The following is a 17,663-nucleotide window of genomic DNA, read 5'->3' as shown; positions in this document are numbered from 1 at the left end:
TACCAAACCTTTCAATTTGTTTGATTTGACTCAGTCAAAGTAGTTTGACTTCAAATTGGAACGCATCGTTTATCTTACACATGTTAATTAGTATATTTTAGACAATTTTCACAATTACATATTCATTAAAGTAGTTAGCCTAAATTTTGGAGTCAATGGCGTTGACCAACTCAAGTCGAACAAATTGAAAGGTTGGGTAGTAAAATCAAAATTTTGAAAGTTTGGGTAGCAAAATCCAAATGGTCCATATTTCAGATAAGTTCCCTAAATGTTATTATGGCTACTTTTTGAACAGTATGCAGTTCCATGGAGCCTTATCATTTGAAAGCTTTTTTCCATCAATCTTAAATTACTAATACTTTCTCTGACCTTCCTTTGGCTGGTAATTTTTTAAAAAAAAAAAATTATAACCATTACATAGCTGCTATCTAAACTATAACTCTCTGACAATTGGAACATATATCCCTCCACATATAACGTTGTCCGCAAGCATTTCATTATAAATGCTAGGAAAAGCAGTGCATGCGATGGTGCGGGCGCATATGAGAAATGTAATCCCTTAACAATGTTGCCTAGAAAAAAGCAGCCTAGAGGTACATGTCCACATGAGTAAGTTGACCACGACAAGTATGTCATTAGCTGCTTAAATACTTCCTTAGAACCATGCGTAGATACTCCTAACAAAGATTCAATTATTAACCAAATTCACAGTTAGACTTCTTTAACGTAAATTTCAGCATTATCCTTGCTATATTATAATGCTTAATGCCCTAGGGAAAGTGTGGGGAGAGCCTGTAAAAGTTATGGGACTTCTCTATATTTCATTAATCCCTTTCATTTTGATATGCACTCTTTATTTTCTAAAGTTTTGATCTGTAAATGCTTCTTACGTGGACACGTATGCACTTACCTATAGCAAAATTATGATGCGATCGTCAGTACAACCTACTCCTTCCTCTCCCTCCCAACAAAAGAGGACAAAAAATGAGTGCATTTAGGATGCTGTAGATACCATTTAGCACCATTTAGCATCATGGACCTTTGCATTTTATCTTACTTTCTGCCTATGTAAGGCTAATTAGATTAAGTTGTGACACCCCCAGGTTTGGAATAGCCTTATATATAAGATATAATGGACAAAACCTGTTAACACAGCTATAGCATTTTGGGCAGCAATGGCTAGGCCAAGAGGCTAAGAGCATTAAGCGTGCTGGGACTAGAGTAGTTCTAGGATGGATGAGGCCCAGAGGAAATGAGCGCATCACAGTTGGTACCAAAGACAATCAACAGCAGAACGTGTGATATAAATCTCGATTGAGCTAGGATCTGAATGACAGGCTAAACCAAGATCTGAAAATGACAGGCTTAGGATCATAATGACAAGGCTAGCAAGATGAGGCTTGGATGAAGGCTAGCAAGATGAGGCTTACATCATCAAAGTCTGACGAGAATGTCAAGGCTTAAAGGGAGGAGGAATGCATCGACCCCATGATTTGAAATAGTTCTATATACAAGATATATAGGGCTAAAACCTCTTAACCTCTCTAAGATATTTTGGGCAGTGGCTAGGCCCAAGAGATTAAGAGGGTTAAACGTAGTAGTTCTAGGACAGGTGACCCCCAGCTATAACATTTTATCTTACTTTTTTTCTCTATAAGGCCTGATTAGATTGTAGTGCAGCAAATTTAAAAGTCTCAACAGCTTGGCCAAAGCTACTTCAACCCAAAGTTAACTAGTTCAGTAATACCAAAGCCTTTGCCCTTACATACTCAAGCATTACGCTTACTGGGGAATCAGAGGCACTTTCAAGTTTAATCGATTTGAGTAATTAGGATCATACTTTGTCGACATAATAGCTTTTACCAAGTTCATTTTCCTTTTTGCTTCAAGGCCCAATCAGTGCCACTGTTGATGCTAATTTGCTGCGATTGGAATCTGTTTTTGTAGGACACTAAACTTTAGTAAATGGCAAGGTTCTAGTGTAAGCATAGTACTTTGAACTATTTTAAATGTTTTGAGGGTTGTTTGTGTTGTATCTGCCTGTTTTTGGAGCATATTAGGCGTGAGAACGGACTTTCGACATCGAAATATGCAAAGTGTAGGTTTTAGTGTTGAGTACCGGTATTGGATGTTGGTACCGATACCCTGTAGAGTGCCAAATTGGCCAGCTCTTAGGTTTGAGGAGCTGGGGCGTTGAGTACCAATACTGGTTGGTGAGTACCAGTACCGAACTGGGTGTCGATACACCGTATTAAACCTGACGGTCTAGCGCTCCGGTTTGGTGTCTTTGTGCTGGGTACCGATAACTGCATTTCATGCAGTTTGCTATTTGAGAGCTTTTGAGAGGCCTTTTTGGGATTGTTACATTAGTGTATATCCCTAGCACCCCTCATTCTTGGTCTTCTGTGCTGGGACCTTACGGTAAGCTTTTCCTCTCTCTCTCTCGCTTTAGATTTCCTCTCTAATCTCATGTAGATTTAAAGATTTGATCTTGTTTTCTTCTTTCTTTCCATGGAAGCTTGCTTGGTGAACCCTATAGGAGTCTTGGAAGTGAAGCTAGAAGCTTAGTTCAGGATTAAACTCCAACCCTAGCTCAAGTTTAGCTTGGTTTGGAGTTTTCTTGAAGGTTAGTAACCTAATTGCTACTCTTGATTGTGTTTTTGTGAAGATTTGTGGAATTAAACCTAGTTATGGAAAAACTAGGATTTAATTTAGGGATTCTTGTTGTGAGGCTTTTGGAACCTAATTGATGAGTGTAGAACTCTCTTTTAGGTAGGATTTGAAGCTTTGTAACTTCGATTTGGACTTTGGTCAGATTCTTCTTGAGTAAAGGTATTTTCCACCTATTTTGGACTTGAGTTTTGGTTATTTTTGTATGAGGCTTGTTAGAAGCTTGTAACACTTTTAGAAATTCTCTTAGGGTACTAGGAGCTTGACGGACAACTTCATTCAAAGGAACGAAAGGGATCGAAGAATATCCGGTGGGTTTAACCTCACCGAAATGGGTAAACTCCCTCTATATCTTCTATGTTATTATAAGACATAATTTGGTGCATATCCATGCTAGTTAGGACATGGTAGAAATTTTGAATGCATGATACATTCATGAGACATGTAGAATTTCATACTCTATTTAGTAAAGGTTTATCATGTAGACTTGTACACTAAATGGCACTAGATAGCATGTAATAGTATTTTCCTCTTATGCAACATTAGGATGCATGATAGAGATGAGTAAATGAAAGTCCTATGGGACTTCGCGTGGTTAGGAAATTATTGAGTTCGATTTGCATACTAATTAATATACTTGTTTTAGCCAAGGGCAAATATGACCTACTGCATGGTAGAGAGAAATTGTAAAGTTAAGCATGTTGTACCTAACTAGTTGAACAACTAAGTGAGCATTATGACATTGTACTCGACCTTTAGGTCGTTAGTCGTATTTCATGTTTTAGACATAACGAATGAGATTACGACGCCTTTGGGCGATCAATAATAGGGGCAAGCGCATAACGCATATAATACTAATTGAATGAATTGCTTGCATGATAACTCCTATACTCCATATGGGTTTTTTAGTGCAATAGTCCTTTCCTAAAATTTTATTCTAAAAATAGACTCGTTAAATTTTTATTTGTAAATATGGTCCTATAAAAGCGGTGAATGATTCAGCGCTTTTAAAAGCAGTGAATCATTCACCACTTTCTTTCTTTTTCTCACTTTTTTTTATATTTTTACGATGGTAAAAGCGGTGAATGGTTCACCGCTTTTATTCTTTTTCTACTTCTAAAGAAGAGTTATGAATGCGGTGAATCATTCACCGCATTTAGAGGTCTATTTTTATAATTATTTTTTTAAAAAAATTATTTTTATAATTATAAAAATGGATAGGATTATTTATAAAAAAAATTCCTCCATATAGTGGAGACCTTGGTAGCAAAGCATATGCATGGCAATATGGCATACATTATAATTTTTGTGAGCATTCTTGTGATTCATTGGATATGGCATTAGTAATGACTCTCTTGACTATAGTAGAAATAGAGTGGGTGAAACCCGACAGAGTCTTGAATGTTATATGGACCCTTACGTGTTTGAGATACGATGCATATTGATAGAGTCCTACCTAGTTAATTGAATGAGTTATAACTCAAATAAAATAGTATCCGACCTTCGAGTCGATGTTGTGATTCCATGTTTTAGACATGATGATTGGGCATTTGAAATGTGGACACCATGCTATTGATCACACTTGCTTGCCATTGTGCTCATTCGCACAAGCTTGTGAGGGTCGCTCCCTACAAGCCGGCACTCCGGAGAAGCCTTGCGACGATAGATCGCCCGTGCGAGATTGGGCGCCGAAGTGGATTGCCGTGGGAAGTGTTGACTACCGCGGGGCCATTAGGCACGGCACGAGCCGAGACTTTACCACGTGTAAGTCCCTCGTTGATTGGATAAATGTAATTAAACTTGACATCGTACATCACCAGCAGTTGATGCATATATAGTAGATGGATATACTAGTCGGTTACTATCTCGTGGCTCTTTTTGATGCATTTCTAGAAAATGGACATTTATGTTAGTCATTATCAATATTGACAACTTTCGTGGTAGTAAATCTACACCTATGTTGATTAGTATAGATGCATGATTATATTGACAATGAAAAGTATTGTTCTTTAATCTGTTGTTAAAGTTTAACAATGATGAGCATGTAAACTTGCATATGCATTTACTTAATGCATGTGACAATAGGAAATCATATCTATTAGTTTACATTATTATGTTGAGGCATGACTTAGTAATAAATTTGTTTATTTACTTGTCATCTTTATGTTACTCACATTTTGTATGTTAGCATGCCTCAGTTAACCTAGTGGTGTATTTCACCACTCTCGGCGACTTACCCATTGGGAACTATTGTTTAATAGTTCTCACCTCCATTGGTTGTTTGTTTTTGTTTCAGAGCCTTCCGCAGCGGGAGAGGCTAGGGATCGTGTTAAGGAGTTAGCGTCTAGCTAGAGCTTTTGCGGTGTTATCATAGTTGGACCCGTCAACATCTTTCTTTTTGTTTATTGTTAAAGGATGTACTATGTATTTATTTAGAGATTTACTAGTTTTCTTCTTTTCCAGTTGTATGTACTTATAGTAGGCTTATGCTCTCGCTCTGATAGCCATGTTAGGATTGTTTCTTTTCCATGTTGTTGTAGACGCCTTGTATGCACCGGAGGTGCTTAGTGTACACGGCGAATCTGTGCACGCGCCCGTTGGGCTTCCGCTGGGGCTCGGGGCGTGACAGTTTTGACCTATAAAAAGAAGGGAATCTTATGTTACTTAAAACGTTTTTAATCTCTCATGGAAAAGTAAGGTACTTGGGCTTGTACAGACTTAAGTGTTAATACTAATAACCGGCACAACTATTCTAGGCTGTGTGGCTAAAGCCCGCTACCTTCGTAATATTAGTGGGCTAGATCCCCTTACACGCTAGTTGGTGTATTAAGGCATGGAGCAATATGGGGCTAGTTGGATGTCTGCCATAGGCTTTACGCCGGATTAAGAAGACATGGTGAGAGGCAAATTTAGAGCCATTGCAACGATTTAGCGGTTTGTGGTGTTTTCTATATTAGAAGGCTGGGAAATACGAATGCATTGATAAAGATGTTAGGACTTAAGTAGCTGAGGACTTCACCACCTATATATCCTAGTCCTACATCAGAAATTCCGCACCTACTTGACTGCATTTTGTTGTATCGTAATTCATCTTCAGATATAGCTGCCGATGAAGTTAGGTGTTGCAGTTCGTTGAACTAACCAGCAATCACTAACAAAGGCAAACTAGAATACACAATGAAATTGAGAGATACAATACTAAGATGCACAAATATTATGAAAACATACATTAAACATCAGAAATATACTGGGCAGAGACACAGACACAGAGAGATGATTGATGGATTATGAACCTTTCTCTAATCTTTCTATTGACAATGTCCTAAGTTCATGTAACACACTGGACCTTTACAAATTGCAAGGTTCGAGTGTTTGCTCAGTGTTCCGAGCTTTTCCAGATATTCTAGAGGGACGTTGACAGTGGTCCGACCTATGGCTCGTATCCCGAGAATTGTAGTATTTAAAATAGCACTGAGGCCACCGAGGACTTAGACTGCTCTCGGGTTGCATTCTGCAGGGCTGTGTACCGATACACTTTGATGGTTGTACCGGTACAGGTTTTGTACCTGTACACCTTGATGGTTGTACCGGTACACATGTGGTGAACTGCCAACCTGAGGCTCGGGTTTGTCGTCTCGCAGGATTTGTACCGGTACACTTTCCCGTGTACCGGTACAGAGTGCAGTGCGAGCAGTTTTTGTTGAGGGGTGTATTTGCAATTGTTGCAAACCCTATATATGTTGCCCCAGCCCCTTAGAGAGCTCCTTTGAGCCCTATTTCGTGGAGAACCCAGGTGAAGACCTCTCCCTTGGATTTTTGCCCTATTTTGCTTGGTTTAACTAGTTTTGATCTCTCTTTTCTCCTTCTCTTTGCTTCATGTTGGGTGTTCACCATTGGAAAAGCTTTGAAGCTTTTGTTGGAGCTTGATAAAGGGAGGATCTTCAACCTTGGTGCATCCCAAGCTTGGTTTGGAACATCTTGAGAGGTGAGTACCCATGATCTCTCTTTTAGATCATGTTTTGGAGGATTTTTGTTGTTGGAACCCTAGAAATGAGATTTAGGGTTAGAAATGGGGATTTTTTATTAGAGGGTTTTGGAACCAAATTAATGGGTTTAGAACCTTTGTTTAGGTTGGATTGGAAGGACTCTAAATCCCTTTTGGAGATCGAGAGAGTTTCCTCGCATTCGGTGAGTTTTCTTCACCTTTGCTTGTGTTGCTTAATGTTTGAGCAATGTCTTGTTCGTAACGTTCGTATATCTCTCTTTTCTATACCTTTAGAGTGCTAGGAGAGTAGTGGGCACCTTTGTTCGGCGAAACGAAAGGTTGCGAGAGTGACGGTGGGTTTGGCTTCATTGGATTAGGGGAAATCATCCCCTAAGTGGTTAAATATTTTCGTTTCATCGTATCGCATGCATATTCATGCTAAATAGAATTTTTATGAATTTTAGAATACTTAAAATACATATGCTATGTATCATGAAAATTTAACTCTATATAGTAGAGCATTATGTGCATTATGCATGCATGTGAGAAGTATTCTTTCTTGCAAGATGGGAACATGTCTCGTATGATAAAAATGACTCGAATTATGTGCTTTTGAACTCTAAACTCATGCTTGGACTTAGTGGATAGAAGTGCCATAAAAGGGCACCCGACTTAGTAAACTATGAAACTGCAACATAGAGGCATAGTGATAGGTCATTGGACATCGACTATATTCCATGTTTTAGACATGATGGCATAGTGATAGGCCATTGAGATATATGCTACATTTCATGTTTTAGACATGATGACTTGGGACTTGAGACGGACTTTTACGCTTGCTTGCCGATTGTGCTCATTCACACATGCTTGTGAGGGTCACTTCCCACAAGCCGGCACTCCGGAGATAGCCATCGCGACACATGCTCGCCCGTGCGGGATTAGGCGCCGAAATGGAATGCCGTGGGGGAGGCTCATTCCTAGAGTGGGGATGTTGACTACCACGAGGCACGGTGCAACCTGGACTACCCACGTGTAGGTCCTACATGATCGGAACTATAGTGACATAGTATGCCAATTGGACATTGACTAGAATAGTAAACAGTGACATATTACTATTTACATTGCGGACATTATGTTGGTTGTATATTTATGCACATACATGTTAGAATAGTATTTTACTTATGCAAAATCATGCTAAGTAGAGACATCATGGTTTAGTAAATATTCATGTTTAAAGACTTGTTCACATTGCTTACTTGATCGCACTTACATGTTTAGTTCTTTTGGGCCTAGTGGTGCTTTTCACTGAAATCAGTAATTGCCCACCGGGAACTATTATTTAATAGTTCTCACGCCCTTTATTTTATGGTTTTCTTTCGGAGCCTTCAGCAACGGCAGAGGCACGGGATCGCGGGAAGAGGATCACTTAGCTAGCTAGCGAGGAGCGTTTCTTTTGCTTATTAGGTGGTTTACTCTCATTTTTTGTTGTAGTTGAGAGTGAGAGGTTTTGTACCCGTGTATAGAGACCACCATTGTTATACTTTTAGCACTTGTATTTTGGATGTTCAATGTACTACTTTATGGTTACTCTTAGTGGATTTGTTAGCTCTTTTATTTGACTCTATATCTCTTAGAATCTAGATGTTGTACTATGCTCTGATAGTCCTAGATGTCTTTTTATTATCGCATTATTTATCGTAATTTTTGTAGACGCCTTATATGTTTTAGACGTATGGCGGGTCTGGACACATGCCGGGCGGGCTTCCGCTGGGTCCCGAGGCGTGACTGTTCATGATCGACCGGTAGCATATATGTAGGGATTATCTACAACAGATCAAAAACAAACATTCGCTTATGCAAAGAGGTCAGATCCAAGTTTGGACCTTTGGTCAAAAAACCTACATAGACCCTAAAGTAGGGTAAATATTTTCTTTGATCACGTCAACAGGAATCCAAAATTATAGCTTGTTGAACATCAATGAACCAGCCATCCATTCCTCATACTCCATTACAACCCATTCACCTCACTTTTAGAGAAAATGTTTTCATATCAAGATCAGTGTCACCTGGAACGATGTACAGCCTAATAAATGATAAAAAAGGCAAAAGAAAGAGAGCTTTGCCTATATCCAATCTTAGAGAGAAAAGAACAACATAGCAAGAGAGAGATGACGCCCGCCGACTGATCCAGGGGACACAATTGGATTATGTAAAACTAATTTCTAAAACTCAATTTGTTAGCTTTCTACAATACCTTAAGTATAGATTATTTATAATAGATCTAAATCAAAATAAATCCCGTTAACACTATTATCTTATCCAAAAACAACTATTATTCAAAATTTTAATAATATGAAATCCACTAAAAGAAGAGATTATGGCTTATCCAAAACCAATAATTATGAAAATTTAAATAAATCATCCAACAAAAAATTGGATTTAATATTTCCTGCAAAAATAATTAAAATTACTAGAATAATTTATGTTCTATTTATTTTCAAAATTAGCAAAAGGTCAACCTTAAGTGCACCATGGAAGACAAAAATTGCAAAGAAAATCATCACTTAAATTGAAAAGAAAAAAGTAAAGAAAAACCGTATCGCCATTGTTGTTAGCAACATTTGACGTTTCAAACATTTCCTCCAAAGATTGATGGGCTTGAAAAAATATAAGACAATAAACAAATGTTATCCGCTAATCACATATTTAAAAGAGTACACTAAAAATAGAAGAAAATTTCTAAAAGAAATAAACATAGTTTTAAAATTATTTCTCATTGAAAACTATATCATCTATAAAAGACAAAATACCATTTATCAACATATCGAAAAAGGTACTCCATGTCATCCTGCATTTTACTACATAAGCAAGAGCAACCTCCAAGTCGCACCACAAAAATGTATAAGCAGTCTCTCATATCCATAGGATCAAGTAGACAGTGACAAAATAGATTGCTTATGCAAACTGAACAAGCCAAATAGAAAGTAGGCACTTGGGGTGAACCACGAGGTCTACGTTCAAGATGAAGGATGGGTTCCAGCCCTCACTAAGTTAAATTTGTTTTTCTTGTTAGGTTTTGGGTCGTCAAAAGCCAAGAGAAACAAAGTCGAAAGAGGCACTCCAACCTAGTCTATGCTTGGATGATGCCCAACTAGTTCCTTCTTTTTTTCATGCCCACAGTACATTTAATATCCCAAACATCCAAATGCTCATGTTTGATAATGCCTACCAAATCAAATGCTCTTAAGAAGATGGATTCTCCTTAGAGTGTAGCACCCAAGTCAGATATTGAAGTTCTTACAAAACTTCACAAGTAATCCAGATTAGCGATCAAGAGTACAATGAGAAGAAAATTTCGACTTAGATCAAAAGACAAATCAAGGAACCCTAATTTGAAATATGATAAGAGATTCAACACATCAACAACATGAGCTAGAGATCACAGTCACAGCTATAAGGACAAAGGTAGACAAACTAAAAAAAAAGAGAGCAGGATGTGGTATACCTATGTGCACAAATTTCTTTTTAGTTGTATGCCCTTCATAAACAATTTTGCCTAGTAGATAGTTGCCACCTATCTAACTCTTCCTTCCATTAAACCAACTAGCGTGCAACCAATTTAGTTTACTTTCAAATTCTTGGTTGTTGATAAAGCCGAGAGGAGAACAAAGAAAAGGAGAGAAATATTGAATCTTCTTTAGCCTGCTAAAAACCTATATTATAAGAATTCTTAAGAGTCTATTCTATTTTAGAGTAAAGATGTTTGGACCACTCTGTTGCTACAGCTAGCCATATTAACCAATGTTATAGGTTATGTTCATACAAACATAGTATATGTTTATGTGCTTAATAATTACTCAAACTTGTGATAGAGTAGTCATACCTCCATGCTAATCATTAACTAGACAATCCCATTCAATCCTACACTCAAATCCCAACTTAAAAAAAATGCACAAACAGTTGCTCACTTATACGAAGCCTATCAGCATGCCGCACTGCATATTGCATATGTAGGGCAATCGCTACTCCAAACCACATCTGCAGCAATATATGCAAATTTACAGAACATTACCATTGACCTACAGATAGGCCTAATTCATAACTTCCCTTGAAAATCATGCTCGTAGAATAAGAATTCCCACGAAGGAAAGAAAGACTGAAAACATATTGTAGCCACTACTTTTCTCTACTTAGCTTGGAGCTTCAACAAGCCCGCTAGTTGCAAGCCATTTTCGTACCAAGTGTGAGCACAGCATGGCATGTTTTAACTAAACACTTGCATGTAAAATAGCAAATTGATGCAGGCCAAATTTCTAATATCATATTTATGCAAATCAAATTTCAAAAAGAACTATTAAGCCTCTCAAAAATATAGCGAATGCTAAAAGAGGACGAAGATAGGAAGCTTGTCCAATCAATTCATTCATAAAACTTCTCTACGTTAGTGCTAGTGGGGCTTATTTTATAACAAACTTAAGTCAAAACAAATCTTTTAGCGTAAGTAAATATAGCTTATGCTCAAACAAACCATTAATCAAATTTTGAATAATCAAAGAAGTGTCGGAACCATTACTCAAAAGTTAAGAACTTGACCCACTTAATTATATACTCTTTTTTACTTTCCTGTAATAAAGAAAATAACTGGAAAAAATAAATTTTATCTTTTTTCGCTTCTAAATGGCGTGCCTGTAGACTAATTAGCAACAAGTCAAATTCAAGAAGAAAATGCCATTCGTCAGTATAAACGCACCGATGAAGACAAAAACTGAAATGAAATCATCACTTAGAGAAAAGGAAAGAATGCAGAACCATGGCATCATCTTGACGCTAAAGTCTGATGTTTTTAGACATGTCCTCATAAGGCTGGTAAGCCTGCAAAGATGTAAGACAAGCACAAAAACGTTATCTCCGCTTCATATAACAGAAAATTATTATGCTAAAAATAAAAGAAAATTTTCTAAAGGTCATTTTAGAAACTCGTTCATATTGTAATGAATTAAATCATACTCCCTCAGCGTGCAATGTTATAAAATGGAAGTAAATTCGTTTCAGCAGAAAAGGCGATGAAGGACAGCAAATCTCACAATAGCACTGCAAGTTGCACTAGATTCGGCATCCATATTTTCAGCTTGAGTTACAGCAGCACATGAAAGACCTTCGTACATAAATCAATTAAAACAAAAGTATAAGGTTAACGTAAAAGGAAAGTAAGAATTTGAATAACCTTTTCGAGGAAAGAAACTTAGAAGAAGTATCCGAAAGGCAAGGAATATATCTCGATTCCTACTGCATCCAGCATTCCTCACCTTATGTAGGATTTGAAATCCGGTAACTAGTCACGCTAAACTTCATGAATAGCTTACTCGCTCGCACACCCATTGCAACATGCAATCAATGATATTGTCAAATAGTGGTTATGGTTGTCAAACAATTTCTACTGCCTCTGATTTTCCAGACACATTCTTTTCAGCCAAGCAATTTACAATCTCACCGGTATACACGCTTCCCCAAAAAGATAAGTAGATGTTAACATTAGCTAGCAATCTATAACAGAGTAAAGGACGTGACAGAGTAAAGGACGTGACAAATTGGGGAACTCTCTGCAGCACTTGACTAAGAATTAGTATATACTAGTATAGAACCGCGTCTTCGCTGCGGTAACGATTAATTTATTATCATAGTTAAATAAAATTATATAAACAGTTAAGTAGAAAAATAAAATAAAATAAATTATAGTTTTAAAAAAAAGTAGGCAAAAAGAAGTTTACCTAAATATTGTATTTTTCTTTTTTGAGTTTTGGAACATGTGAGCATTTCTATTTAACAAAAAAGAGATTCACCTTAGATATTATATTTTTGCGGTTAATTTTACATTATGGTTAAAAAAATTAAAATTAAATAAAGTAAAATGGATATATGAGTAGAAAAAAAATAATCAGAGGTTCACCTAGATAATAATACTTTTTATTATAAAAAGACTTTTTGAACTTTCCTGTTGAGGAAAAAAATAATTAAAAAACATAATAACAGAAAAAATAAAATAAAATCAGATAAGAAGTTATGAAGTTATACTCTAGGCCTCTCTTTTTTTTCTTTTTATTTATTGAGGGTATATGAGATATTAGAACGTTTCAACCAGTACACAGCTGGATCATATGTTCAATACACAATCTCACTATTTCTTTTCATCTTAAAATATAAAAATTAACATGACACATAATATGTTTAATCATATGTTCCACAATAGGGGTGTTCAACGGCGGGCGGCCGCGGCCGTCCGCCTGGCACGAGAGTGGCGGGCAGGACCGGCACGGCACTGTAGCGTGCCGTGCGGCCCGGCCCGACCAGTTAATTGGGCCGTGCTGGGCTTCTCTCCACGGCCCGATGGCCCGGCACGGCCCGCACGACATAGGTTTAGGCGTGCCGGGCCTAGAGGGTACCCAGGCCCGGCGGCACGCGCACGGCCCGGCCCGTGTGGCCAAGCACTCCCGAGCCGGGCCCAGCTCTGCAGCACCAACACCCAACCCAACCTTGGGAGTTGGGCAACCCAACCTTGCCAAGACCTGCAGCACTCAACTCCCAATGCTTTGGGAGTTGGGCTGGTTTGGACTCCCAAATGAGAGTTGGGTGTGGCTTTGGGAGAGGCTTGGACTAAAATGCCCTTCCCAACAGTCAAAAATTTGACTGTTAGGATGTATTTTTGTCTAAAAAATTTAAAATTTTTAAATATTTAATTTTAAAATTTAAAATTTTAATATTTTTATAAATATATTTTAATTTTTTTACTTATATACTATTTTTTAAAATATTAATATTAATATTTTTATTTTTCAAAAAATTTAAATATTTTTAAATAAAATTAATAAAACAAAAAGGGCTGGCCCGAAGCCCGGCCCGGCCCGGCACGGCCCGTGCAGTCCGGGCCGGGGGTCGTGCTGGGCCGGGTTGCAAAAAATTTGGCCCGGCACGGCACGGCCCGATTTTGGGGCCGGGCCGTGCCGGGCTGCCCCCCGGCCCGTTTCGGCCAGGAAAATGTGGGTCGTGCCGGCCCGGCACGGCCCACATTACATCCCTATCCACCAATAATTTCAACATTTTGTTATATTTTCATCTTAAAAAAAATGTGTAGATCTGGATAAAGATCTATCTTAGTGCCATCTATAGAAGTCATCTTTTTCTTTAGTTTTTTTTTTAAATTTAATTTTTTTTTCTCTGTTGTGGGTATATGAGATGTCCATAGTAATAAGAACTAAGCAGATACTAAAATCCCTTAATGGCGAGGCGAGATCGAGGTGAGGTGAGGCAAGGCGATTGGCGTCGACGCCGCCTCTGCGGCCCTGCTGTCTGCCGCTATTGCTGGCAAAGCCGCTACCATGGTCCTTCCAATTCTCTCAATTAACAGCGGCAAAGCCGCTACCATGGTCCTTCCAATTCTCTCAATTTTGCACCTACACCAACACATCTAGAAAAAAAGAAGAAAAACATAAGAAAAAAATAAAAAACAAAAAATAGAAGGAATGAAAGTATAGATAAGAAGAAAACAGAGAAGAGGGAAAAGAGTAACAAAAGAAAAAAATAAATAAATAAATAAAGGGAGCCATGTATGCTCCTCTGTTCTAGATGCCACTAAAAGCTCCTGGAGTGCTTCTCTCTCAGCAACACTATTTAGAAGCTTAAATAGTTCAAGCCTTCCAGGCAAAGGAATTTCTTCCACTCACTACCCATTTAGCCAACTCTACCATTTATTATATAAAAACCACCAAGAGCTAAAAAGAAGACATCCCTCCTTTCCCCTCTCTCTCTCTCTCTCTCTCAAAGGAACTGCTTCTGAATGTGATTCTCCACCATCTCTCCACCATAACCCTGAAAAAATCTAATAAGAAAGAGGAAGAAGCTAGGGCTTCTTCTACTATATTTATCTTCTTCGGGGCCTCAGGGTGTTCTAACAATCTAAGAGGTCCTAAAATGAGACTTAAAGCTCTAAATCATTAAATCATTCTACAATGACAGAAACCACATTCTAACAATCTAAGAGGTCCTAAAATGAGTCTTAAAGCTCCAAATCATCAAAAGGACACGGAAATATCGCCGAGAAACATTCAATTAATCCATAATCAACATATTACCTGGACATAAAGAACGCTCTGGGCCTGGAGACCGGAGTTGTAAAAATAGAAGTACTTGCCCCCGCGCTTGAAGGGGGTGTCTTTTCGCGGGTGATCGAACAACGTCGTGATCTGCCTCCGGAGATTCTCCCTCTCCCCCTACTGCGCCAGCACAGAGTCTGTGAGCGCCGCCTCCTTCTCCACGAACTCCTTCACCTCCTCCGCGTCCGGATCCTCCAACCTGCGTTCCAAAGCGCCCGAAATCAAAACCCTAGAAGCGAAAGCGCTTCTCGCAGGCGATACGGAAGAGGGGAAGGGCTACGTAGCATCCCACCATCGGTAGGGGTCCGCGACGCGGACGCCGTGGTAGTCGTCGACGACGGAGTCGTCACGGCGAGCGGCGGGGTATCGGAGCAGCGGGAGCGCCTCCGCGGCGGCGGAGACGGAGCCCATGGCGGCGGAGAGTGGCGATTAGGGTTTTGGTCGCGAGGCGGGGAAGAGGAGAGGAGGCGGGGCCGGCGCGGGGGAGAGGGGGAGAGCTAAGGCGCGATTTAAGGAGGAGGATCGGGCGGAGGATGTCGCGCGCGTGAAGGGCGGGGGATGTCGCGCGCGTGAAGGGCGGGTGATGACATGGCGAGCCGAATCGGGCGCCAAGATGCGGTCGGGCGCGGTCGGGCGCGGTCGGAGGATTGGAAAAACCGGCAACCCTGCCCGGCCTGGCTCGACGGCAAACTGCGCTCGTCTCGCAAAGATTCCGCAGCTAGAGCCGGCGCTCAAGTGCCCGCGGCGTGACTCGACCAACATCAAAATATGGCCCGCGCATGCCGCCGCTGATAGAGGATCGGGTGGAGGAGAGGGGGAGAGGAAGAGCACCAGCTCGAGGAGAGGGGGAAAGAGAGAGAGGCTTAGCTAGGAGCAGGGGGGAAGAGAGAGAGAGGGTCGTAGAGAGGGAGAGGGGCAGCGCCAGATGGGAAGGAGGGAAGAGAGAGAGTGCGCCAGGTGCAGGCGAGGAGAGGAGAGAGAGATTAGGAGAAAAGAGAGAGAGAGAGTGGAGGAAGAGAGAGAGAGTAAGAGAATATGGAAGAGAGAGAGAGAGAGAGGGCCCACAGCAGAAGTGGGGTGAGAGCTTTTTTGCCACGTGGAATGGAGAATAGGGAGGCATGCCACGTATGATTTGTAGGAACTGTCAAATTATATAGTTAAAGATTACAACAGTCGGCAAAGGACACACTATCCAATACTGAGACCGTGTTAGAAAGATTGCAATGTGGCATCCTGGCCCGGTTGAGCTAGCTTCTATCGGGTATCGGCGCTTGCTTTAGGAGCACCTTCCAATGGAGAGTTTGGCAAAACATTTTGGCGACCTTTTGGATGCTGCAGGCTGCAGCCAAGATCAGCTAGCTGGTTTTGGACCAAAACGGACAACAAAGTCATAGGCAGAGAGATAGGTGCACGCTTTAGGAAAACGGCACCGGTAGGTTGAGTCTTGCTATTGTAACACCATGGGAAATTAGTATAAAGATGCAAGGGGAGAGCAGACAATATGGTTATTTTGATCATCCGGACAAGACAGTACTGATCTGCATCTTACTTTTAGCTCCCCTGCCCTCTAACACTGGAATAATGCAAGTTCTTCGGTTTGTATGAAAATTAGCTCCCCTGCCCTCTAACACTGGAATAATGCAAGTTCTTCGGTTTGTATGAAAATTACGATGGCGGACAATAGGCGAAGATTGTGGTACTCATTCTCAAACCAAAGAGGACGGAGAGCCACTAACAAAGCTTTAGAGAAGCCACACGTCAGATGTGATGACACGTACCGGCAAGCCATATGATGGCACAAAATAGATCAATAAAACCGGCGATAATGCACAGAGAAGGAAGGAAAGAGTGACATGGGAAAGAACAACCTGCAGTACCTCCTCCAGAGTCGGCGGGAACCATCTCCTCCTCGTCGCTCAGCTTGGGCCGCTTCGTCCTCGCCTCCACGTCCTGCGCAGGAAAGTAGGACCAACAAAAATCCTAGAGTTCCCCTTCCTCCAACAGGGTACGAACTATCTAAGGCGCAGTTGTCTAAAGAGAGCAAGCGACCGGGATTGGAGAGACGGGTGGATGGATAGACAAATGCATAGATAGATAGATAGATAGATACCTCCGATGGATCCTCGTCGTGGACGTTCATCCCGTCCATGACGTGTGGGATCAGCGTTGGAGCCGTCGATGCCTCTGATCGTCGATCGAGTTCTTCAGTTCGGATATACGAAATAATGGCCGCTACTAGTACTCGTGGGGATGAAACCGATCCGACGACGCGGACAAATCAGAACCGGTCCCGGAAACGGTTCCGACGTGCGACGGTTTTTTGGTTCCGCTTCTCAACCGGTTCAAAGCGGCAACCAGAAAGCGACCAGGGAGTCGACGCCGACGACTTCGACGCGAGGCGGCAGCGGCGTTGATGGCTTTGATGGGCGCGGCTGAGGGAGAGGAGGGAGAGCGAGAGATCGGCGGGCCCTACTTGAGGGCGTCCGCCGTAGAGACGGGTTTCGATGGGGGAGTCTGCCGGGCGGACAGCCGTAGAGACGAGTGAAACCCTAGAACGAGGAATCCCGAACAGGGATTGTTGATTGAAAAAGGTTTTGGTCCAGGGATGCAAACGGGGCGGATCTTGGGCTGGGAGCCCCGCCCGACTACGAAAAGTCCGTCTCGCCTCCTGTCCGGAATTCGTGACTGAAAATAGTTATCCCATGATCCGCCCCACCTCATAATCCGCCTCCCGCCGGCACCCCGAATTCGCCCCGCCAAATAGTATTTGTTTTACAAATTTTAATATTATTAACATTTTATAAATATAAATCAACAAAATTTTTAATATTAATTAATAATATTATCAAGTTATATATAAA

The 17,663-nt window shown here is 40.6% G+C and overlaps 1 protein-coding gene across 14 annotated transcripts in view; it reads right to left on the bottom strand.

Moving 5' to 3' along the window:
- Positions 1-17,389, bottom strand: part of LOC109723517 — a 29,330-nt gene extending 11,941 nt beyond the window's left edge. For 6 of the 14 annotated variants that reach the window (XR_002219697.1, XM_020251908.1, XM_020251918.1 and 3 more), the window contains exon 1: positions 10,539-10,559. Coding sequence is in view for 12 of the 14 variants with exons in the window: in XM_020251908.1 (XP_020107497.1) it covers positions 10,539-10,553 (15 nt within the window). In the remaining 2 variants the exon portion in view is untranslated. Of the gene's footprint in view, positions 1-10,538; positions 10,560-10,623; positions 10,648-11,464; positions 11,528-11,739; positions 11,811-11,879; positions 11,904-14,781; positions 15,002-15,094; positions 15,247-16,679; positions 16,770-16,912 lie in introns of those variants that run through there. The other 8 variants (XM_020251911.1, XM_020251910.1, XM_020251915.1 and 5 more) reach the window with 8 other exon arrangements.

The sequence above is a fragment of the Ananas comosus genome, linkage group 17 (genome assembly GCF_001540865.1).
Source record: "Ananas comosus cultivar F153 linkage group 17, ASM154086v1, whole genome shotgun sequence".
NCBI classification, from domain to species: Eukaryota; Viridiplantae; Streptophyta; class Magnoliopsida; order Poales; family Bromeliaceae; genus Ananas; species Ananas comosus.
This window is presented reverse-complemented; position numbering and strand designations above follow the sequence as displayed.